Genomic DNA, 16,139 nt, shown 5'->3' with positions numbered 1-16,139 from the left:
AGAAACAATCGATTTGAACACATTTATCCCGCCAATACTGACCACGTTGAGTTGTTCGAGTGTGAGGGGATGTTCAGGGTCACGGATATTTCGAATCAGGTCTTTGCTGGTTTATTATTGACTACCGAATATTTCTCGGGAGTCGAAAGGGTCGGGGACCGAGTCGTCGTAATCTGTCTCATTTGACTGACGTTGCCCTACTTTGTCGTATATAACTGGGTTTTCGTTGTCTGCACCAACATGAGATACAAATGTGTCACCATGCTGCATTGTAATTTAAAAATTTTATTTAGTTTTAATAATAAATTTTAATTTACTGTCTTTGTGATTTATTTTTTAATTTAATATTAGTTGGGTAACCTAACTGATAAATTGTAGGCTTGATTGTAGAAACACGTGAGTTTTGTCGCTTTTATTTTAAGAGTAGTACAAAGGGGTTGCCAGACGAGAATAGGACACTTTTTTGTGTTTTTGTACTTAAATGAACAATTAAGTGATTATTTAATCATTTGGAATTTTATCATTTTTCCTGATTTAGTTATAGCGTTTTTTCCACATGGAAATGGGTTTATAATTAATTAGTATTTATGCGGCTTATTAGAATATATACGAGACATGAACAATACTGTTAGGTAGTAAAGTAATTACAACTAAATAGATTACAGTTTCCAAGTCAAAAGTCACTTGACTCTAAAAATATGATTTTAAAAAGGAAAAAGTCTTTGGAAGTTTCTCAAATCGACTACAAAATGAAACAGGCGATTCAAAGATATGAAAAAAATGCTGCCAAATTTAAACTGGAGACCGTGAAGGTTCTGAAGGCCAAAAATATTAAAGTAAACAATCAAAAACTAAATATGGAACAAAACAAAATAGATTTTCTACAAAAGAGAGTTGAAAAATTTATTAATTTTCAGTAAATTTGTATTAACATGTTCAATCTGAGATTGAATTTATTATGCAATTTTACAAATAAGCAACTAATTGCTCCTTTTTGAAGAAAAGCTGTTGATCAACTTATTTGTAGGTCAAAATTCTCTGTAAATCATTATTAGTATATTATGTTTTAGCGGTTTTCAACCTTTTTTAGACTGGGGACCACTTTAAATAAAATAATTTTTGCTACTAGCCTACAATTTCTGGCATCGTCGGGGGCTGGTTTAAACATGTTCGACAATTTATTATATAAAAATAACATGAAAGTTCTCCAAATAACAGACAATTTAACAGTAATTCAGTGAGATTTCCAATCTTGTTTGTTAAGAATAATTTTACTTTAGTCAAGCTGTATTTTCGACTTAGCTACTTGCATATCATTTTGTACCCGTAGTCTATTTCTATATATTTTGTTTTAGCAAAAGTCAGACATGACATGGCCATTTCACAGTAATAAGTAGTTTGGAATGGAAGTATTGATTTCAATGCAGTTTTACTAAAAATGGGCAATTCTTTCGCCATTTTACACTTATTATTATTAGAACCAAGATCACCGTCCAAAACATAAAACTAATTAATCAGGTGATCCCGGCTTCTCTGAGGAGGGTCCTCATCTTTGCCCGGTGCTCCTCCCTAGTCCCGACACAATTTCTGTGAAGGCGAGGTGGTGGAGTTTTAGGGCCTGTAGACCGGAGGTTTCTTTTCAAGATTTCTTTAAATGGGGCGATAAATAAATGTTTATTCAGTCTTTGTGCTTTCCGAAAACTTTCTTGAGTTTTTTCGATTTTTACGCGGTTCGTTTCACTGACAAACCCTCCCCACGCCCCACGAGCATTACTAATGGAGGGTTCCATGTATTGCCGGTATATTGATTGGCGTGTGGGGAAGCTGATCCATTGTTTGTATTTTCGGAGAAACACTTTTAAGATGTTCAGTTGCTTTATGCAGCTAGTAGTAACATTTTCAACTTGTTGGGAGAAACACATATGACAATCGTAATTACGCCGAGGATTTTCTGGGATTTTTTAAAGGGGATTTCCATGTTGTTTAGATATAAGTTCCTTGCTGAAGTCAAGCTTTCTTGCTGAAGTCAGGCGGTAAGTCATATTGTGGCTGAGAGGCGAGCGTGTGTGCGGGACTGAAAAGGCAGGAATGCAGATGTCTTTATCTACCCTCTACTAACAGCCTCTATTAAAAAAAATATTTTTCTTCTTTCGTGGACTACTTTTAAATACTGTTTTGCACCAAAAAATTTATTAACAGATTATAGTAATTATCGATTTAATTACGGCTGTGTGGCCAAAGAATGTATCCGCGTGATCTCAAAAAATCTATTAAAGCATATATCACAGTGGTTCTTAACCTTTTTTAAGTCAGCGCCCCCTTTTGACACAATTTCGAAGCTTCAAAATTTCAGCGCCCCCCTATTATTTAATTTATTTTTTTTCAATTATAGATTTATTTGGCAATTTTTTCGCCAATTGTTTCATTTTAATATTTTCGAATATTACTTATTATTTTTTTAGAATTAAAAAGGGTATTCACAAACCAAACTTTTTTATATAAAAAAATTTTAGTGACTGCCTTGTGCTTGATGGGAATTTGTCAATCGTTTTATGTCAGCTTCAATAGTCGACAGACTTAGTCTCAAATCTCCTCTATTCACAATTTGTAATTTATTTCTTTTTTTGGTCAAAATATTAGAGACTGCACTAAATCCTCTTTCAACTAGATATGTTGAAGGAAATGCTATTATAAGTGTTTCAATTTCATTCCACAATAAAGGATATTTTTTTCTATGAGTAACCCAGAATTGTTGATATCCATATTTGTTGAAAATGACTTTAGCTTCAAAGTCATATTTCAGATTTAATAAATTTTCTGTTATTTCTTGAGATAAATTAACGTTTTCAGTTTCAAATGGATTTATATACCAATCAAAAAATTTTAAATTTTCTAAATCTTCAAAGCGGATTTTCATGTCATCTTTTAACATTTTTAGATGCAAGCAAAAGCATTCACAGTCAGAATCCGTTAATTTTTCGACCTAATAAATATTATTACAAAAATAACCCCAAATTTTTGTAGTAAAATTCTCTGCTCATAATTACCTAAAAATTCTCTGCTCATGTAACTGACAAAATTCTAAGATTGAATCATACAATTCAAAAAATCGACACAAACAGTTTCCTTTTGAAAGCCATCTAACATGGGTATGCAAAAGAAGTCGTTCATAATGCTCATCGTTTTGAAAATTGTTAATCCTCTTGTATCGAGTTCAAGGTGTTCAGAAAATAAAAATTCTTCTTGAATTACATCATTTTGATTAATATAACGTACGTAAACTAATAAAAGTGCAACACTATCGTTGAATGTCGATTCATCAATCTGAATTGAAAATTTTGTTGTTCTTAAAAATGCACATAGGGTTTCTTCGATATCAAATGCCATTTCATCAATTCTGGAAGAAACAGAACTATTACTCAAAGGAATTGATGAAATTATTTGTTCAGAATCACAATCAACCATTGAATTTAACACTTCTTTGATAGCTGGTAATATTAATGACTCTCCAATAGTATGAGGTTTTCCTGATTTCGCTATCAATTGCGATATTTGTATGATGCTAATAGGCCTTTTTCAAGCATCTTCGAATTTTTTGTAAATAGTTGATTAATCATAAGAACGATTTTCATAATTATATTTCAGATTAGAAAAATAATTGATATCCGCATCAAGTTTGTCAGGATGACAAATCTTAAGATGATTTAGCATTCTTGAAGGCTTCATTCCTTCATTTGTAAAGACCTTTTTACACATAAGACACATTGGAAGTGAATTGTTATGGTCGTAGGGTATCACTCCAAACTTTAGGTATTCATCCGAATATATACGTCGTTTTACTTTTTTATCAGACATCTATAAAATATAATTAAAATATTTATTAAAAAGTTCTAAAATATTAAATACAATTAACAAATATTTATAAATATTATCAGTGAATAATTTTTTTTACGTACACACAAGACAATTTGAATTTAGAATTAATAGAAAAGCACGTGATAATGATTTACAAAAACTAATAAAATATTTATAATAATTAAAAAAAATTAAAATTCCAGCGCCCCCCTAATATGTTCCAGCGCCCCCAGGGGGCGCCAGCGCCCCCGTTAAGAATCACTGATATATCAGGTCGTATACTTTCATATGTACTGATTCCTATAATATTAAAAAAACAAAACTAAACTAATATTTGCATATAAGCGTTGTCCGATTCTTCATTATATAATTGATGGTTTTTTACGAAGTTCTGCAATATTGTTAAGATCTTACTGTCATATTTATTATTTGTTGAATATAAGTCTCCAAAAAAGAGGTGGTAAAATTATTCATCACAATCTTCTTCGGACAATGATTTGAAGTTCCGTTATAATAACCATCCTGTTATAAATATGCTTTTGATTACCTTTAATTTAAGGAAGTATTTTTCATATGGTGTGGCAGAGGATCCTTGAAATTTAATTAATTCGTAACCTTTCTCTGTGATATTACCATATAAGCAGTTAATGCAGTATTCTAGGGCCACTTCCTAGCAATTTAAAAATGTAATAACATACTAGAGGATAGAAACCATTGATATTTGGCTCTAGATATGAAAATTAATAAACTTACCAATATCAGAGCCTCCTGCATGAATCAAATTATGTATTTTTTTCTACAATTAGTTATAGGAAGGTAACCTACCCCACAATCGATAGAAATATTCCTATCAATTGTATCTAGACTAATACGAAGAACGAAATGTATAAACCAACGGGTTAATTCACCCTAAAATATTAAACGAATATCAAAACAATGCATTCCTGTAATCATATCTCTGTGTGGAGAGAGCCTGGTGAATTATCAAAAAAGTGAGAAACATTAAAAAAAGTTCGGCAATTCAAGTTTATATTATTCTATTTGGAGCAGTTAATTAGATTTTCATTCCTGAAAATTACCAAAAGACTATTTTGGCTTGTTTTAATGGGTTCATGTTAAAAAAAATTGACAGTAATTGTTTTGTGCGTCTATATCTTATTCTGTGATTTAACTGGGCAATTCTTTACTTATTATCAGATTTCAGCTCTTTTAAGGAATTCAACAAATTTGAATAAATATTTAAAAAATGTAAAGAATTTGGTTTTTAAAAATGATTCCTGTTCAATGACAGCAGAAAAAAACCACTTGTTTACTAATTCTTTGGTTCAAAATTTAAATATATAAACAAAATTGAAAAATCCACATAAAATTAGTTTTTAATCAATGCCTCTGCTTTCAGTCGATCCTCCTTTTTTTCTAGTCCGGGTCAATGTCTTCGACGGATACACTTATCCATTTTACTGCGCAGGTAACTTTTGTGGTTGTTCTCGAGTCTGATTCTATGGTCTCATTCAGAGAAGCTTCCTCCGTCGTTGCCTTTGCAAAAAGAGTCATTTGACGATCTTCGGGTGGGTACATGGTTTCGGGTTCGAATCCCACCGGTTGCCTCTGCTTTAAACTCCGTTCGAGTTTTACGCGTAACGACGTCATGGATATCTCATCACATACAGACTCCGGATAAAACATCTCCAAATGGTCTGTCGAGCTTCCTACCGTTTAATCAACCGCACTACAATTAAAAGAAATTATAAGACAAGAGTAGCTAATCGACTTTTTTACCTCGAAATTAATTAAATATCTTATTTTCTTGTTCTCTTTTGATTTTGAAAACTGTGTGGGAGGCACAAGTGAAGATTCAGGTACATACGTGTCTCTGTCTTTGCAGAAGTGTTGTATTATGATTAAAAATATTTCTGAAAAACTATTTTGGACTAAAAAACTTTTTACTACAGATTATAGTAAACCACGGATTATTAAGAAATTGTTTGTTAGTTAGTAGCCCCGATCTCCTAGATATGCAGGAAATCCGCGGCTATTAAGCGATGCACAACGTGGGCTGATTGCTTCCAGAGACTCCAAAGTGCTGCGTGTTGTTGCGACAATGCCGGTGGTCCAGGACAGTAGAACAAGTGATGGACGGAGATCAGATTGGAGTTATATACGTGGCAAGGCCTTCTTCCTGGTTTTTCTTCTATATATTTGCGTCTAAGAAATTGTCGATTTTATTATAAAAAGAAATATGAATTTATCCCTGCTGATCACAAAATGACATTAAACATTCGCCAGTAAATATAATTTTGTCGAGTAAAATAACTTTTAGTTACATCTCTTCTTTTCTTGTTGAATGTATTAGAACAAAATTCTTTCAATTTATGATGTGAAACATTTACAATTGGAATTAATTGCAGAATCTAGGCATTATTAACACTATCCTAAAAAACTTTAATTTTATAATTTGCAAACTCAATTTTATAATTGGCAACTTCAATTTTATAATTTACGATTTAACTAATCGAAAACGTATAAAATTAGAGAAAAAAGGAAAGATGAGCGTTTTTTTAAATTGGACGTTCTGTATTTGAATTTCACCTGTAAGTTCGCGCTGTATGTTTGCTATAAATGCAAAACATCTTTGAACAGTTATTAGTCCAATGTTTTTTTCAATAATCCTCTCAAGACACTGTAAGCGATATTCTTTTTCCGTTAAGTCCATTTGATTATATTCTTAAAATGTATGGGCAACGAGTTGATAAATCTTTTTTCCTGCCTTTAAAATTGACCATGCATTTTCAATTGGATTGAGCTTAGTAGTATTTGAGGCAATCGAAGAATTGGCTGAGAGGGATCGCATTATCGTTAAGCTCGAAAAGACAAGACGAAATTCCATCAAATTGGCAAATACGCTCCAGCTGGACCAAGCTATCACTCAGGAGATAGAAGACACGACAGAAAAAATTGGAAATGTTCTTGTGAAAGCATTTGCCTCTCGAATCTGTAATTAAACAAAAAAGAAGAGGGAAACAATGTAGAAGAGGCATTCGTTGTCTTATTAATTTCCTCTCTCCTTTTCGTTTTTCCTTTTCGAATAAATACTAATTCATTCATTTATGTATATGTTTACGTATGCTTTCGGTTGACAAATGTAAACCGTAACGTTCTAACTATTTTTCAAACAATTCTTTCATTGAGAGCATAATATTCAATTCAATGCATGCAAACATGTTTTCGCCAACTCTTTTTTTTTCGCCGACAAGACCTCAACTTGTCTCCTCATGCCAGAGGACAGGGCATTGGAGCTCGGACTCACGCACAAAGGATATCTCCGCGAAAATACATTTTATGTACAGGACCCCATAGACGAGTTATTGATCGGGTTTGTCAAGCAGTGATTGAGAATAGACCGTCAACTCCATTCTACGTTTGCTCAACTCCTGGAGATGACAATTGGCCGACATTGACGTCTTGACCTATGGCTTACATGCCTGGAACTTCTGCAAGGACAGGGAGAAGTACGTTGATGCGCTCAAGAAAGCTAGAAGACGAGCCATCCGGTTAGCCCATGATTTTGGATTGCGAGAGAAGCTCAAGGATACTCAGGAATTGTCCCTCAAAGGCCTCCCTGAGGTCCTAGAGAAGATAATATCTGGGTGGCAGGTCAGGAGGTAAGTCAGTTTAAGGCTGAGAGGTGAGCGTGTGTGCGGGATTGAAAAGGTAGGAATGCAAAGGTCTTTATCTACTCTCTATTAACAGCTCTTTTTAAATAAATATTTTTCTTTTTCTGCAACTATTTACGCCTAGCTGATCCTTGGTGTCCAAGGTACGGGCTTCAAACCCGTGGCCGGTTGACACCGGAGTGGTTCGATTCCAGTTAATGGGCGTTTTATCTATGTAAAGCTTGATCAATTCTCTCGTTCCAATAAATAAATATCTTTTGCCGAAAAAAAAACTGTGAAAAAGTAATAAAAATAATAGACAGATAATTAGAACTAATTTAGACAGGCCAGCGAACAAATTGAAAACAATTTCCTTGGAGAATGGCAAAAAGTTCATCTGAAATAACCAGCTGCCAAAGAGGCCTCCAAAAATATTTTCCCGTTGTAAAAATGTCCTTTTTGGAAATTTATATGTTTTTAGTTAGCATTTTTGAAAGTTTAACTCCAATCACAAGACATCAAATGCTTTAATAAGTTTTTGAGTGATATAAGTTTAAAGTTTAACTTCAATCACTTGCATAATTCTGTTGTCATTACTAGAAATCAGTTTCTGAACTCAAAAACGGATTTTTAAAAATTAGCCCGTGATGGGAGACGATTGAGGTAGCCCAGGGCATAAGAAAAGACATTTGGATGCACGGAGTGATGTGGTCTTGGAAGAGGGGATGGTGGACTGAGCGGACTCCTGTGTATATGGATTTTCCTGTTTAGAAATGATTCGGATCCATCGATATACAAAGTCTAGTAGTTTATTGTGTTCGAATGATCTGATGCCCTGAATGGAAATTTGATTGTTTATCTGTTTGGACATGGTTGATCTGTTTTTCGGAAAAGGTATTTTTAAGAGTGGTCTCAATTGGTCCGAAGAGTGGAGATGATATGCCTTTCGTTTTTTTCACAGGGAAACACAATGTTGTTGGGTGTCTAGGATCTCTGAGGAATTGTAATCCACAAATTTCCAAGTGATGCCAGACGGGGAGGATCCTGGATTCCCAGTGGATGTGGTTGATAGGCGTTGATGGAAGACATCCAGTGACTGTATGCAAGCCAGCTTTCTGGAGGCGCTGAAGTTTTTTTAAGTTCGTAATGGATACATTTCAAGACCAGCATGGGGTGGCATGATTCAGGGATGTTCGAACAAATTGTTTATATACAATTAATAGGCTTTCTATTACTTGACTATAGAATTGGCCCGATATGGCTTTTAGGGCGTTTAGTTTGCGCTTTACTTTACTGCATGTGAAGTCAATGTTTTGAGAAAAGGTGAGGCATTAGTCAAAGATGACCCACAAAATTCTTAAATTTTTGAGGGTGGGTAGTTTTTTGTTGTGTTATGTAGATCAGGGGTTAAACTGTCGCCGTTCAGAAAATTTGAGTGTGCTTGATTAACTAAAGAATTAATCTTTTGAGGATTTTTGAAATTATGGAGAAGATAGAGATCGGTCTAAACCAGTGGTTCTTAACCTTTTTTAAGTCAGCGCCCCCTTTTGACACAATTTCGAAGCTTCAAAATTTCAGCGCCCCCCTATTATTTAATTTATTTTTTTTCAATTATAGATTTATTTGGCAATTTTTTCGCCAATTGTTTCATTTTAATATTTTCGAATATTACTTATTATTTTTTTAGAATTAAAAAGGGTATTCACAAACCAAACTTTTTTATATAAAAAAATTTTAGTGACTGCCTTGTGCTTGATGGGAATTTGTCAATCGTTTTATGTCAGCTTCAATAGTCGACAGACTTAGTCTCAAATCTCCTCTATTCACAATTTGTAATTTATTTCTTTTTTTGGTCAAAATATTAGAGACTGCACTAAATCCTCTTTCAACTAGATATGTTGAAGGAAATGCTATTATAAGTGTTTCAATTTCATTCCACAATAAAGGATATTTTTTCTATGAGTAACCCAGAATTGTTGATATCCATATTTGTTGAAAATGACTTTAGCTTCAAAGTCATATTTCAGATTTAATAAATTTTCTGTTATTTCTTGAGATAAATTAACGTTTTCAGTTTCAAATGGATTTATATACCAATCAAAAAATTTTAAATTTTCTAAATCTTCAAAGCGGATTTTCATGTCATCTTTTAACATTTTTAGATGCAAGCAAAAGCATTCACAGTCAGAATCCGTTAATTTTTCGACCTAATAAATATTATTACAAAAAATAACCCCAAATTTTTGTAGTAAAAATTCTCTGCTCATAATTACCTAAAAATTCTCTGCTCATGTAACTGACAAAATTCTAAGATTGAATCATACAATTCAAAAAATCGACACAAACAGTTTCCTTTTGAAAGCCATCTAACATGGGTATGCAAAAGAAGTCGTTCATAATGCTCATCGTTTTGAAAATTGTTAATCCTCTTGTATCGAGTTCAAGGTGTTCAGAAATAAAAATTCTTCTTGAATTACATCATTTTGATTAATATAACGTACGTAAACTAATAAAAGTGCAACACTATCGTTGAATGTCGATTCATCAATCTGAATTGAAAATTTTGTTGTTCTTAAAAATGCACATAGGGTTTCTTCGATATCAAATGCCATTTCATCAATTCTGGAAGAAACAGAACTATTACTCAAAGGAATTGATGAAATTATTTGTTCAGAATCACAATCAACCATTGAATTTAACACTTCTTTGATAGCTGGTAATATTAATGACTCTCCAATAGTATGAGGTTTTCCTGATTTCGCTATCAATTGCGATATTTTGTATGATGCTAATAGGCCTTTTTCAAGCATCTTCGAATTTTTGTAAATAGTTGATTAATCATAAGACGATTTTCATAATTATATTTCAGATTAGAAAAATAATTGATATCCGCATCAAGTTTGTCAGGATGACAATCTTAAGATGATTTAGCATTCTTGAAGGCTTCATTCCTTCATTTGTAAAGACCTTTTTACACATAAGACACATTGGAAGTGAATTGTTATGGTCGTAGGGTATCACTCCAAACTTTAGGTATTCATCCGAATATATACGTCGTTTTACTTTTTTATCAGACATCTATAAAATATAATTAAAATATTTATTAAAAAGTTCTAAAATATTAAATACAATTAACAAATATTTATAAATATTATCAGTGAATAATTTTTTTTACGTACACACAAGACAATTTGAATTTAGAATTAATAGAAAAGCACGTGATAATGATTTACAAAAATTAATATAAAAATTTATAATAATTAAAAAAATTAAAATTCCAGCGCCCCCCTAATATGTTCCAGCGCCCCCAGGGGGGCGCCAGCGCCCCCGTTAAGAATCACTGGTCTAAACAATTCAGGTTTACATAAATCCTTGTTTGGTTTGAGGATTGGAATGATGATTGATTTTTTTATTTCATAGGTATTATAAAAGAATTTAATGATGAATTCATAATATTTGATAGCGCCTTCAGCCCCCATAAATCTAAATTCTTTAGGTGGAGGCCATTAGGTCCCCTGGCGCGTGAGTTTTTTTGCATTTTTGATCCGCTTGCAGATTTATCAAAAGAAATAGTAATTAGATCTGAGTGTTTTTTCTTGTCAAAGAAGAGACTTCGGTTGCGGTTATTTTTGTTCATTTTATTTGGCTAATTTTCTGGTAGTGGTTGATGAGAGTGTTTGCTTGTTCGAGGAATTTCTTTCTTTTGTGTTTATTGTTTAGACACGATTTTGAATTTAAGTTTCTCTTGAATAAGGTTGATTATTTCTCGGTTTAGGAGAGGTTTTTGGTCATTGAAAAATTTTCTTGGTGTGAATTTTCTTAAATTTTAAACTCAATGTTTTTGATGTACGATTAACTACTCTTTTATTTTAATTATCAACACAAATCAATCATTTTAATCACATATTTTATCCTTATTAATTAAATGTTCCCAGGCTCGCTGAATTTGGTCAGGACTCAAATAATGTGACGAGATGATTTGTTTAAAATTACAAAAGTTTCCAGAGTATCTCACAAATTGATTCCATTGTGGTGTATGAGACTGACATCCGTGTTCTTAATGCACATACCTGTAATATATATATGTAGCATTTCAACCCGTTATGTAAATGTCCTCAAACTTGATTATATTGGAAAAGTCACAATTTTCACAAAAGTCAAAAGTTGCAGATTTAGTCGCATATACAGTGGGATGAGATATGTGATTCCAGTGTAGAACCACTTATCCGGTGTGTATTCACCATGGATTATCTTGACTAGTTCTTCACACAAGTGATCATGAATTGAGGTAATTTTTTAGAAAGAAATTATACACCCCATTACAACCGCTAGCTCTCCAGTTTGGGAGTTGTTTAATTATTTCAAGGATGCTTTCTTTACTAAACTCTGCAAATGTATCCTCTGCCCATGTCACTCTCTTGTTAATATGTAACACATTATCGCTCTTCTCATTTCTACTCCATATTTTTTTCCAATATGATAAACATTCACTGTTATTAAACATAAACTCTGCACTCTTTTTTTCATCATTTAAACTGCGATAGAAACAACGCCGATTCAGTTCAAAGAACCAATTCTGTTTCCGAAATTCTTTTCTTGCATCATGGAGTCGAAGTTTTTTTCTCAACAATCTTTATTTCGTCTCCAATGCAAGCAGAAATTCTTCCAAGTTCTCCTTTCTTTGCCTTTCGATATCCATATTCACTCAGCGTATCCCTCGTTGCATTATCAAACTTCAAGCTTCCTTTTTGATCAATAAGTGTATTAGTCTGTTGGTATTGTTCTTTAAGTTTAATTAGTTTTGCTTCCATAATTCCTTTCCAGTTGTTATTCTTAGGAGAGTATTTTGTAAGAGCTTGGTATGTCAGCTGTGCAGCATAAATGATATCGGTGATATCATTCAAATTGACAGGAGGGTTGGTCTTTATATATTCATTAATCACTGCATTTATTCCAGACAATATTTTTTTTAAGTAGTTGATATGGGACTTTTTTGGTCGGCTTTCGTTTTTTTTGAGAGATAGATTTTACTTGCTCTATTCGGGAAGAAAATTCAATTGAGCAATCTCTAAAATTAGAGATCTCAGTCTTGTGATTCTTTTCTTGATCCATTGGAGAGTTAGACTTTGTTCCCGTCATCTTAGCCAGACTGTTCACGTTCGCCACAGATTTGGACGTGAGGAACTTTTCGTTAAAAGCCTGAGTAATCATAGGCCATCCACCACGTGGTATTCTTTTGAATCTTGCTCTAGAAACGTTAACCACTTCATTCGCCCATTTGATCATGTCCACCTGCGTTACTTGATCGATGATAGCCCATAGAGTTAACAGATTAGCAGGACAATCCGGTTGCAACACCGAATTTGGAGGGGGAATATCAGATTCTTGCGTTCCAAGCTGCCCACGGACCACACAATTTACGTTATTATTGGTTTCTCATTCATTATCTTTCGTAGATAGGTCCATTGGAAATGTTTCATTAAACCCAGTAGAAACAAACATGCACGTAACAACAAGAATTGTCTTATTTCTATATTTTGCTTTAACATAAGTCAGACATGACGTGGCCATTTTACAGTAATAAGTAGTTTGGAATGCAAGTATTGATTCAAATGCAGTTTTACAAAAAATGGGCAATTCTTTCGCCATTTGACACTTATTATTAGAACCAAAATCACCGTCCAAAACATAAAACTAATTAATCAGGTGATCCCGGCTTCTCTGAGGAGGGTCCTCATCTTTGCCCGGGGCTCCTCCCTAGTCCCGACACAATTTCTGTTAAGGCGTGATGGTGGAGTTTTAGGGCCTATAGACCGGAGGTTTCTTTCCAAGATTTCTTTAAATGGGGCGATGAATAGATGTTCATTCAGTCCTTGTGCTTTCTGAAAACTTTCTTGAGTTTTTTCGATTTTTACGCGGTTCGTTTCACTGACAAACCCTCCCCACACCCCAAAAGCATAACTAAGGGAGGGTTCGATGTATTGCCGGTATATTGATTGGCATGTGGGGAAGCTGATCCATTGTTTGCATTTTCGGAGAAACACTTTTAAGATGTTCAGTTTCTTCATGCAACTGGTAGTAACATTTTCAACTTGTTGGGAGAAATACATATGACTATCGTAAGTCACGCCGAGGATTTTCTGGGATTTTTTAAAGGGGATTTCCATGTTGTTTAGATATAAGTTCCTTGCTGAAGTCAAGCTTTCTTGCTGAAGTCAGGCGGTAAGTCATATTGTGGCTGAGAGGCGAGCGTGTGTGCGGGACTAAAAAGGCAGGAATGCAGATGTCTTTATCTACCCTCTACTAACAGCCTCTATTAAAAAAATATTTTCCTTCTTTCGTGGACTACTTTTAAATACTGTTTTGCACAAAAAAAATTTATTAACAGATTATAGTAAGCTTCGGATTATCGAGAAATTATCGAGTTAATTACGGCTGCGTTGCCAAAGAATGTATCCGTGTGATTCCAAAAAGTATATTAAAGCACTTCTCAGGTAAAATGATTTTATATATACTGATCTCTATAATATTAAAAAACAAAACTAAACTAATATTTGCAAATAAGCGTTGTCCGATTCTTCATTATATAATTGATGGTTTTTTACGGCGTTCTGCAATATTGTTAAGATATTACTGTCATATTTATTATTTGTTGAAAATAAGTCTCCAAAAAAGAGGTGGTAAAATTATTCATCTCGATATTCTCCGAACAATGATTTAAAATCACGTTATAATAATCAACCTGTTATAAATATGCTTTTGATTACCTCCAATTTAAAGAAGTATGTTTCATATGGTGTGGCAGAGGATCCTTGGAATTTAATTAATTCGTAACCTTTCTCTGTGATATTACCATATAAGCAGTTAATGCAGTATTCAAGGGCCACTTCCTAGCAATTTAAAAATATAATAACATACTAGAGGATAGATACCATCGATATTTGGCACTAGATATGAAAAGTAATAAACTTACCAATATCAGAGCCTCCTCCATGAATCAAATTATGTATTTTTTTCTACAATTAGTTATAGGAACGTAACCTACCCCACAATCGATAGAAATATTCCTATCAATTTTACTTAGATCAATATGAGAAACGAATTGTATTAACGAACGGGTTAATTCACCCTAAAATATTAAACAAATATCAAAACAATGCATTCCGTGTCATTATATCTCTGTGTAGAGAGAGCCTGGTGAATTATCAAAAAAGTGAGAAACATTAAAAAAAAGTTCGGCAATTCAAGTTTATATTTTTCTATTTGGAGCATTTAATTAGAATTCCATTCCTGAAAATTATCAAAAGCCTATTTTGGCTTGTTTTAATGGGTTCATGTTAAAAAACATATGGACAGTAATTGTTTTATTCGTCTATATCTTATTCTGTGATTTAACTGGGCAATTCTTTACTTTTTTCTGATTTTAGCTTTTTAGACGAATTCAAAAAATTTGAATAAATATTTTAAACAATGTAAAGAATTTGGTTTTTAAAAATGATTCCTGTTCAATGACAGCAGAAAAAATCACTTGTTTACTAATTCTTTGGTTCAAAATTTAAATATATAAACAAAATTAAAAAATCTACATAATATTATTTTTTTAATCAGTGCCTCTGCTTTAAGTCGATTCTCCTTTTCTTATAGTCCGAGTCAATGTCTTTGACGGGTACACTTATCTATTTTACTGCGCAGGCAACTTTTGTGGTTGTTCTCGAGTCTGATTCTATGATTTCGCGAATTCTTTATGAAAATTAAAATCCGTCAAACTCTGATTCTTTCTCCTGGCCTGTTTCTCCCTCAAAAACCCAAAAAGGAGCGATTCCGGTCCCTGGCCCGATCATGATTATAGCCAGAGAAGGCCTTTTCGGTAATTTAAAGTTGGATCTCCAAGACCTCTCTTCTAAGGGGGAAGTTATGTCAACATAGTGTAATAGTGCTGCTCGGTAGGTGGTCAGGCAGGAAAATGTATTTTTATGCTTTAAATCATCTAAAATCATAAAGAAATAAGACCCACCATCAATGCTCTCAAATGTAAAGACGTGATCCAGATCCACATTAAGGATCTCTCCCAGTCTCTTTACCACAGACGGGTTATTAGTAGGATAAATCCAAATATGGTCCCCTGCAGTATATCTAAGACAATTAGCACAGTCAAATCAAAACTTGCAGGAAAGAAAATCCTTTCCCCCCACGACCGAGTCTCAGTCTGTCCATATTCCTCCACATAAAGGGGTTGTAGGAGTCATAAATACTACAATTTGGTCATAACAACCCATCCCAGTGTTTCACGAGTAGAAATCTGATAAGTGAAGTGTTCTACGTCGTAGGAGTGCTTGATTAGGCGGAAATATCTTTTTCTAAGCATATTTATTTAAAGATGCCACATTTCTTGTGTCTCGATTAAACCAAAGAGGTCGAAAATCCGTGACATGAGACGAGCCTTCCAATGTATAAAATCTCCTTCAATGCTTCGAATTTGTGTGCTTTAGTTTTACTTGTCATTGCTGTCACCCAGACCCATAAAATATTTATAAAATTGTTCAACAATAAAAGATGAAATATCACTTGTCTGCTTATTCAAAGATGGAGTTTGATTTTTTAGTAATGATTCCAATTTATTAAAATTCTTTT

General features: G+C 33.4%; 2 protein-coding genes and 1 non-coding gene across 3 annotated transcripts; 1 reads left to right on the top strand and 2 right to left on the bottom strand.

Annotated features, from left to right (window-relative positions):
* Positions 1–2,509: 2,509 nt before the first annotated feature.
* LOC115231959 (SCAN domain-containing protein 3-like) lies at positions 2,510–2,932 on the bottom strand. The gene has a single exon (XM_029801840.1). It carries the CDS (start codon positions 2,930–2,932, stop codon positions 2,510–2,512), a length of 423 nt encoding a protein of 140 aa, XP_029657700.1.
* A 4,715-nt stretch (positions 2,933–7,647) lies between these two features.
* Positions 7,648–7,733, top strand: Trnastop-uca. The gene has a single exon. It is a non-coding gene; the product is annotated as a tRNA-Sec (tRNA).
* Positions 7,734–9,928: 2,195 nt separating this feature from the next.
* LOC115231958 (zinc finger BED domain-containing protein 5-like) lies at positions 9,929–10,318 on the bottom strand. Its single transcript, XM_029801838.1, has one exon. It carries the CDS (start codon positions 10,316–10,318, stop codon positions 9,929–9,931), a length of 390 nt encoding a protein of 129 aa, XP_029657698.1.
* Positions 10,319–16,139: the final 5,821 nt, after the last annotated feature.

This window comes from Octopus sinensis, unplaced genomic scaffold (genome assembly GCF_006345805.1).
Source record: "Octopus sinensis unplaced genomic scaffold, ASM634580v1 Contig18963, whole genome shotgun sequence".
In the NCBI taxonomy this organism is placed as follows: domain Eukaryota; kingdom Metazoa; phylum Mollusca; class Cephalopoda; order Octopoda; family Octopodidae; genus Octopus; species Octopus sinensis.
The sequence above is the reverse complement of the archived record's forward strand: the minus strand, read 5'-3'. Positions and strand labels throughout refer to the sequence as shown.